Source organism: Channa argus, chromosome 10 (genome assembly GCF_033026475.1).
Source record: "Channa argus isolate prfri chromosome 10, Channa argus male v1.0, whole genome shotgun sequence".
In the NCBI taxonomy this organism is placed as follows: Eukaryota; Metazoa; Chordata; class Actinopteri; order Anabantiformes; family Channidae; genus Channa; species Channa argus.
Genome location: NC_090206.1, coordinates 23679874 through 23689017, shown reverse-complemented (window position 1 = coordinate 23689017; position 9144 = coordinate 23679874). Strand labels below are relative to the sequence as shown.

The following is a 9144-nucleotide window of genomic DNA, read 5'->3' as shown; positions in this document are numbered from 1 at the left end:
CCCCACGATTTGTCCCTAACTCTGACACTATCTTTTTTGTGGATGTATTTTTACGTGCTAAAACCCAAACAGCATTACGGCACATAATACGAGATAATGACCTGCTGAGCCTGGATGGAGGCGGGCGTCTGTTGAAATTTCACCCCTTTGACACTTACAAAGTTTGACACTTACATTTAGCTAAAATTATAAAGTCTTAGTCATGTTTACAAATTAATTACTCTCTCAATGTGCTGTGCACATTTTCTTCAAGCTAACTTTGGATAAAAGTGAGCAGTTACTGTCGTTTCGTGACTTTCCAGATTTATTCTGGGGCTGCCTGGGAGTCCCAGGCCGAGGACCACTTACAGTAAACACATTAAGACACAATTTGAAACTGGTTCCCCTTTTTTTCAGTCTCTCAGAATATTGTTTGAATTTCTGAAATGAAGGCCACGTTTCCAAAGGAAGTTTGTCTTGCAAAACGCCCCAACGCTTCCCAAGTTAAAAAAAGACATTACCAATAACCCCCCATTTTACTAAGAACGGATACTTACGGTCCTCATCTGTAATTTTAGTAAGGGCCATTCAGTCACCGTGCATCCAAAATATGTGATTCAGTGTGAAATGTTCTCACTATAATACAAACCCTTTATGTAAAATATGTACTAAACAAGGTTTTGATTTGTGCCACTTATTTCCATGGCTCTATTCCACTTCCAGCCTCCAACAATACTTTGATTTAAATCATAGTATTGAAGACACTTTGATGCATTTGTAGCTACAGACCTGAAATGATAACGCCTTACTTCGACACTCAGCACTATCTAATCTCTGTGAAGCCGTTCAAACAGTTCAGTCAGCAGCTGCCCCGACAGCCCGCTTCCTCCCTCCTCCGAGGCCTCACGCAGCATTTAAAAAAAAAAAAAAAAAATGCAGGCATCATCTGCAAAGATGTCTGGCACATTTCAACTTGACAACCGTTTCTGTCATTTCGAAAAATGTTGACAAATGAAACATTTTTGTGGTCACGTTTCTCTGCATCTTTTCCCAGCAATTTGTTCCAGCTGCCCCTGAGCGTGAGGCCTGTGGTGCAGCTGTGTGCCATGCGGATACAGTACTTTGTCATGGCCTTTATATTTAAGCATTGGTTGTAGTTTCAGTAGTGTAGTGACTTGTGCGTTGTTCAGGGAAATCGTGTGATGATAATTTAAAAAGACAAGTTTGTTCAAATAAAATAGGTCAAAAAGTTAGTTCGCTTGTTTGTTATCGATCATTCTGCTGTTCTTTGGCCCAAGATAGAAACTTTGTCCTGATAAAGGCCATCGAGAATAAAAGTACGTTTGTTCTGATTATGGCAGGTCAGGGGTCATTAAAAAAAAACTACATCAATACCAACAACAACAATAAACACAAATTATATAATATTCGTTTGCTTAGGACATGGAAATTCTGCACCTTTTCTCCTACATCATTTCCATTTGTTTTTCCAGTAAAATCCATAGTTTTATGCAGTCAACACCATCGTCAATTTTATTTTATGTAAAAGAGGCCAAAATACCGCACTCAACATCTCTCCCGGTCACTATCTTTGTTTTGTGGAGTATGTGAGTATTCAGAAAATTCGTTCAACTACGAATTTAGAAGGGCTTGCCATGTTCTGTTTTTAGAAATGTGCAGTACCTGGTTCCTGGACATGACACATCCTGTTCATTTGGCTTCAGCGGGAAGTTAATCTGTGGGAAAAGGGAACAGAAAGTACAAAAAGATAAAAGTCTGGAGCCTGAGAGAGAGAACAAGTGGTTAAAGGAGAAAACAAAAATAAACTTCTCTGTGACATCTTCTAGTTTGACCAAAATTTACCTTCAGTCTGACCTAAGCATGTGCACAGGACACTTGAAAGGCTTTTTTTTAGTTTAAATCCAACATTTGATTACATAAGCAAAACCAGGATCCTGTTTTCAGGACTTTAAGTCATGCACACAGCATAATTTGTGGTCACTACCTTAATGTGAATGCAGCCATACTGATGCTGAGCTCCTTTTCAGATCCAAGGTTAGTGTTGCTATTATTATTTTATGTACAGTAAGTAAATGTGTAGCATTTACAGTACTTAGAATATATTTTCATACATCACTGTCATAACAATTATATTCAAATAACTTTTTTTTTTGGAGTAAAGGTTTAATTACGATTATTATTATCATTATACAAACTTAATACTACATCAAGAAGGTCAGTTTGGGCTTCAGAACCAAATTGCAAATGCAGTGAAAGATTTTGGCGTAAATTTTGCAAATATTTTTGAAATATTTTGAAACCTTCTTTATTTAATTTTTAATGTCATTATTTTTAGTACTGTTAGTTAGACAGGATTGCAATATTTATGCCACAACTTATGTAAACAGTCACAAAAAAGTCGATTGGAATGTGCCGCTACTTATCGATTTTAAAAAAGGACAGTTTTAGGGACAGTTCATAAACCTTTGTCTATGTGTGGCTTTACATACATGTATACATGTGTCTCCTAACAGAGCGGCCATTTTCAGAATGGATGCAATGGAAATTGATGATAATAATTATATAAGTAAAAGCTTCACACTGGAAGGTCTCACGACCCAAGGTAAAGTATTAATTTAAAAAAACACACAGATGGAAAGAATATTGAGTATTGTTAATAAAAAGTGTAATCCATGCAATCTGCTCGTGATGGTACCCAGTAAATGACGATGATGTCATCATTTTTGGACCAGTGTCCAACACTTGATATCAATTCTTTCGTAAATTCTTTACTACATAAGTAGAATTCCTGTTGACAATAACTAGAATACATTTTATTAACTACACCTACATATTAATAAAGGTTGAAGCAATGTGTAAAAACAGGGTGGTTAGAAATATGCAATTATAGGATCTATTTTCCCCACAAAAACAAAATTATTTCTTCTCTTATTGGTTTAGTGGATTTTCAGAGGCGAAATCGTCCCTTCAGGTGTGTGACGGTGTGCCTCACTTTATTGTGTTGTGTCCTGCTCGGTGGAAATATTGGACAGATCGTCTACTGTATGTGCTCTTTTTCTTTTAAAAACCACAAATAATCTCTTTTAATCATCACCATTTGGAAGCTCATGTTGTAAATAATCATATGATTAAGGCGCAAGACAAGATTGCTAATCTTCTTCAAATCAATTTTTCTCAGATGAGATACTCCCCCATTCTGGGTCTGCAATGCCAATTCATGCCAGTTACAACAACCTGACCAAAGAGGACGACGGTCTCGAAAGTGATAGGACAACCCTGACTGCAGAGGCACAGCAACTGCAGAGCAACTATAGTTCTTTGATCGTAGAAAGAAAAGAGTTAGTGGCCAGACTAAGCAGCCTGACTGAGGAAAAACGCCTACTGGACAAAGATTTTGATTCTTTAACTGGTGAAAAAGATCAGCTACAGTCAAGTTACAACACCTTAAAACAAGAGAGCGACCAATTAAGGACGAACTATACTGACATGCAGAAGACTCTAGGTGAGTTACAGACTAAACACAAAGATCTTGAAGCCACTGAAGTGCAACTGCAGTCCAAAAACAGTAACCTGCAAAGAGAAAAAAATGAGTTACAGGCCAGTTTCAACACGGTGACAAACAAAAGAGACCAGTTACAGTCAAGTTACAACGCCTTAAAAAAAGAGAGCGACCAATTAAAGACGAACTATACTGACATGCAGAAGACTCTAGGTGAGTTACAGACTAAACATAAAGATCTTGAAGCCACTGAAGTGCAACTGCAGTCCAAAAACAGTAACCTGCAAAGAGAAAAAAATGAGTTACAGGCCAGTTTCAACACGGTGACAAACAAAAGAGACCAGTTACAGTCAAGTTACAACGCCTTAAAAAAAGAGAGCGACCAATTAAAGACGAACTATGCTGACATGCAGAAGACTCTAAGGGAGTTGCAGACTAAACACAATGATCTTGCAGCCGTTGATCGGCAGCTGCAGACCAAACACAGTAACCTGCAAAGAGAAAAAAATGAGTTACAGGCCAGTTTCAACACGGTGACAAACAAAAGAGACCAGTTACAGTCAAGTTACAACGCCTTAAAAAAAGAGAGCGACCAATTAAAGACGAAATTTGCTGACATGCAGAAGACTCTAGGTGAGTTACAGACTAAACACAATGATCTTGCAGCCGTTGATCGGCAGCTGCAGACCAAACACAGTAACCTGCAAAGAGAAAAAAATGAGTTACAGGCCAGTTTCAACACGGTGACAAACAAAAGAGACCAGTTACAGTCAAGTTACAACGCCTTAAAAAAAGAGAGCGACCAATTAAAGACGAACTATACTGACATGCAGAAGACTCTAGGTGAGTTACAGACTAAACATAAAGATCTTGAAGCCACTGAAGTGCAACTGCAGTCCAAAAACAGTAACCTGCAAAGAGAAAAAAATGAGTTACAGGCCAGTTTCAACACGGTGACAAACAAAAGAGACCAGTTACAGTCAAGTTACAACGCCTTAAAAAAAGAGAGCGACCAATTAAAGACAAACTATGCTGACATGCAGAAGACTCTAAGGGAGTTGCAGACTAAACACAATGATCTTGCAGCCGTTGATCGGCAGCTGCAGACCAAACACAGTAACCTGCAAAGAGAAAAAAATGAGTTACAGGCCAGTTTCAACACGGTGACAAACAAAAGAGACCAGTTACAGTCAAGTTACAACGCCTTAAAAAAAGAGAGCGACCAATTAAAGACGAACTATACTGACATGCAGAAGACTCTAGGTGAGTTACAGACTAAACATAAAGATCTTGAAGCCACTGAAGTGCAACTGCAGTCCAAAAACAGTAACCTGCAAAGAGAAAAAAATGAGTTACAGGCCAGTTTCAACACGGTGACAAACAAAAGAGACCAGTTACAGTCAAGTTACAACGCCTTAAAAAAAGAGAGCGACCAATTAAAGACGAACTATGCTGACATGCAGAAGACTCTAAGGGAGTTGCAGACTAAACACAATGATCTTGCAGCCGTTGATCGGCAGCTGCAGACCAAACACAGTAACCTGCAAAGAGAAAAAAATGAGTTACAGGCCAGTTTCAACACGGTGACAAACAAAAGAGACCAGTTACAGTCAAGTTACAACGCCTTAAAAAAAGAGAGCGACCAATTAAAGACGAAATTTGCTGACATGCAGAAGACTCTAAGGGAGTTGCAGACTAAACACAATGATCTTGAAGCCACTGAAGTGCAACTGCAGTCCAAAAACAGTAACCTGCAAAGAGAAAAAAATGAGTTACAGGCCAGTTTCAACACGGTGACAAACAAAAGAGACGAGTTACAGTCAAGTTACAACGCCTTAAAAAAAGAGAGCGACCAATTAAAGACGAAATTTGCTGACATGCAGAAGACTCTAGGTGAGTTACAGACTAAACACAATGATCTTGCAGCCGTTGATCGGCAGCTGCAGACCAAAAACAGTAACCTGCAAAGAGAAAAAGATGAGGTACAGACTCGTTTAAGAGCAGTAACAGTAAACAGAGACCAGTTACTGAGCAGTAACTCTTTGCTGAAAAGGGACAATGAGCAGTTGCAAAGCCGCTACAATGCACTTAGTACTAGAAAAAATCAGCTTGACACAAGTTACAATTCACTATGGAAAGACAAAGAGCAATTGCAAACCAGATTTACTACTGTGAGGAGGGAGAAGGAGTGGTTACAGAGCAATTACAGCACTGTTGTTACAGATAGACATGGTCTCCAGAAGAAGATCACCAAGCTCACAGCTAAACTAAGAGGTACGATTTTAATCTTGTTAGTTTTACAGTCGCAATCTGTGTCCTGATATTTTTACCACATTGTCTCCCTTCTCCGTTTGCTTAATTTGCAGCTGTCCTCTGTCCGACAGGCTGGACACAGTTTGATATCAGTTGCTATTTTGTTTCGACCCAGAAGAAAAATTGGACGGAAAGTCGGAAAGCCTGCAAAGCCGAGGGAGCGGATCTGGTGGTCATAGACAGCAGGGACGAACAGGTGAGAAAGAATGAAAGACGCTGGAGAAGTTATGAAAAAGTGGGTCATTAAGTGTCGTTTAGCCGATATAATGTGAACCGTTTCCCTAATTTAGTGTAGCCTGTTGGTGTCATGATGGAAAGCACTGGACACATTGGGGTAATGGTACAAGCTGATCCTCTCAATCTAACCACCCAACTACATTTCACTCAAAATCCTAAATCAACCTCAAGGTGCAAGAAATGTCAAGGGACGAATCTCAGTTTAAGGATTAATTTGCTGAGACGTGTAAACAGTTCATGTGTATCAGTGGACGTTGAGACATTTCCCTGAATAAGTGATGTCCTGTTTTACCCTAAGTGCTTATGGCAAGAGTAGACTGAAACGAAATGCGTATGTGTCTAACTGCCGGGGGACCAGTAAACCCTGCAGTGGGTTAGCTGCATAGGTTTCGTGTTGTTTGGCTAAAAAGTTGTTTATCTGATAAAAAGGGAAAGTTTGTATGTGGCACTGAGTCGGTGCAGAAAATCTGCCTCCAACTCAACATCGCAAAGGCAGGAGGATCCTCACAACATGGCGCCTCTAAATAAAGGTTTACACTGTGTGGCATCTGTGCTCGTGTGGAGAGCACAGCCAAATGGGAAAAGGTTCGATTCTACAGATTTTTAAATGTAATTCATAAAGATAGATAAACACTAAGTCTAAGAATCTTGCAGAAATCTATTTTAAGTGCTTGTATGTTCTGTCGGTGCTGCACTCACAGGTATTTGTCAGTGGGTTATTGGATTCAGACAAGAATTCCTGGATTGGTCTTACTGACAGTATCAAAGAGGGGACTTGGATGTGGGTGGATGGGACCCCAGTCACCACAGCGTAAGTTTACATTTTTGTGGACTTATGGAAAAAGAATCATCTTTTTATAAGATTATAAAACCATAGTGAGACTGGTTTACAGCTATTTTAGCTTGTGTGAATGGTCTGTATCTCTGTCTTCTACATCAGGTACTGGCAGCCCGGGCAGCCCAACAGCTACAATCGAGACCAGGACTGTGGAGAACTTGTACATACAACATCAGTGGGACAGTGGAACGATGACGGCTGTTTTGCAAAACAGTTATGGATCTGCGAGAAATAAGATCAGTTACATTGTTAATGAAAGTCTGATGTGTTGGACTGTGGCTTTAATGCTAATTTTTAATGTTAAGATTGATGCTATTCATTATTTGTACCTGCCAGTTAGTCGTAAGACCGGGTCAGAGCAGCCGCTTTGCCATTTCCACACTGAGGACACACTCACATTTTTACTCATATTACAACTGGGGATGTGGACACACTGCACACACGCACAAGACAAAACCCGATGAACCAGAAGACTCACTGATCTGCCAGGCAGTCAGTCCATTTGGACACAAACTGTTTGACAGCACGCAAATGTGGGTAAGGGTCTCCATCTGTAATCCTGTTCCGTGAAAATTACACTCCTAAAAAACCAAACTGCAAACTCGTTTTCCCGAGGAATATATAGATTTAACCACATTTTCTGTCAATAAATAATGAGAATATGTTGAGAAGCAACGTAAATGGCGAGTTGCAAATAAAATGGTACCAGACATTATGTATTTTTGTTTTCTGCTGTGACTTATGATCCTGCAGTACAATGTCCAGTTTGCGTAACTACGGCATTATTAAAGTATTTCATGGTTGTGAGAGGTCACAGCAGCTGGTTAGGGTCATAGAGAGATCGGGGGCTTGTGTAATGCAGGAAAATTTAACATCATCTTATTTTCCACAAACCGCGTTTACATCAACGCTTTTCTTGCCTAAACTTACCCGGACACAATATTCATTTACAGCTGAAACTAGTCCTCAGTAAATGCACCGCTTCGTCCCCTTTGAATAATTATTGCAAAATGCCGAGCTGCTGCTTTTTTATAACCCGCTTTTTATAAAACGCTGCTCTGCAACCTTGGCCTGTTTTTAAAGATTCACATCTTCAGTAAAAACCAATGACCTTGGGACTGAGTGGCACAAATTAATCCAGAACACCCGCGAAACTGTTAGTGGTTTCCAGCCATGTGGATGGTGTTAATTTACCCAGGGGCTAAGAAAGCGCTCTGTCAGGTTTCCACCTTCACCCCAAAAACCAAGAAAATGAATTTGCATTTGTGATTATATGAAAACAGAAAATGACAGGAGGGACACTTCTGTTAAGAAATAATGTAAATCTAGTTCCTTGTGCTTTTTAAAAAATTCATCACATGGCAGGAAACACACAAAGCTGCTTTGCACCCGCTGTCATGCATTTATTTCTTAATTTTTGCTTTTTTTTTTGTCGCAATTCAAAACTAAATATGCATTGTATTTACTTTGACACAGAACAGTGTTAATGTTTCCATAAATGTATTGCATCATCTGATTTGTGTTGTATTACGATACTCATTTTCTGATTGTTCAAAAACAGATGACTATTAAAATCAAGTATCAACATTAAAACTTTATGGAGATGGAAATCCTTTTTTTCCTGTGTAGGTGAAATCCGAACACACAGAGACACAGCAGGTAAAAAGAGGTTGAGCTTAACTCACGATCTTTACTCATGTGACCTAGTTTTAGTTGTGTGTGTGTGTGTGTGTGTGTGTGTGTGGGGGGGGGGGTCAGCATGCAGATGTGAAGCAGGTGTTAAAAAAGAAATCCAGTGTAGTTCTCACATGGGTACATCTGTCAACACTTCCTGGCCTAGTCTCCTGTGTGAAATAAGCTTCTGTTGCCTAGAAACATGTCCTTTCTCCTTTGCCATGTGCAGACTCACAAAGCAGTCAGGGTACATTCTGATTTCAAGCTTGCGCACTGAGGACGGCTTCATCCCGAACGCCTGCGCTGTAAACAAAACACCTAAACAGAAAATGGAGAATCCTTCTTTGTTTCCATTTGTGCGGTGTGTTGGAAAATGTAAAGGATGCCGTGGGTGCACACACAAACTCAACCGTCCCCAAGACACCACAGCTGAGGGTCAATATGCAGAAGGATGGAGGTGATCGTTGGGTACATTCTCTTCCAGGAAACACAGCGGCCTGACTTCAGATCCATCCATTATCTGTGACGACTTATCCCGTTCAGGGTCACGGGGGGCTAGAGTCTATTCCAATCACCTGTTAAC

The 9144-nt window shown here is 39.9% G+C and overlaps 1 protein-coding gene across 3 annotated transcripts; it reads left to right on the top strand.

Annotated features, from left to right (window-relative positions):
* The first annotated feature begins 1928 nt into the window (after nt 1–1928).
* On the top strand, nt 1929–8474 carry LOC137134575 (C-type lectin domain family 4 member F-like). Of its 3 annotated transcripts, none has more exons than XM_067519504.1 (8): nt 1929–2034; nt 2514–2602; nt 2941–3042; nt 3179–4762; nt 5723–5773; nt 5866–6008; nt 6751–6860; nt 6990–8474. In XM_067519504.1, exons 1-8 carry the CDS (start codon nt 2009–2011, stop codon nt 7120–7122), a joined length of 2238 nt encoding a protein of 745 aa, XP_067375605.1. In that variant the 5' UTR covers nt 1929–2008; the 3' UTR covers nt 7123–8474. The 3 variants fall into 3 exon arrangements, with proteins under 3 accessions (XP_067375605.1, XP_067375604.1, XP_067375603.1); XM_067519503.1 differs by having other exon boundaries at nt 3179–5392; XM_067519502.1 differs by having other exon boundaries at nt 3179–5773.
* Nucleotides 8475–9144: the final 670 nt, after the last annotated feature.

Coding starts and splice junctions, on each gene's coding strand:
- LOC137134575 (XM_067519502.1), top strand. CDS start 2,009: ATGCTGAGCTCCTTTTCAGATCCAAG. Junction 5,774..5,865: donor GCTCACAGCTAAACTAAGAG/GTACGATTTTAA, acceptor CTTAATTTGCAG/CTGTCCTCTGTCCGACAGGC. Junction 6,009..6,750: donor TAGACAGCAGGGACGAACAG/GTGAGAAAGAAT, acceptor CTGCACTCACAG/GTATTTGTCAGTGGGTTATT.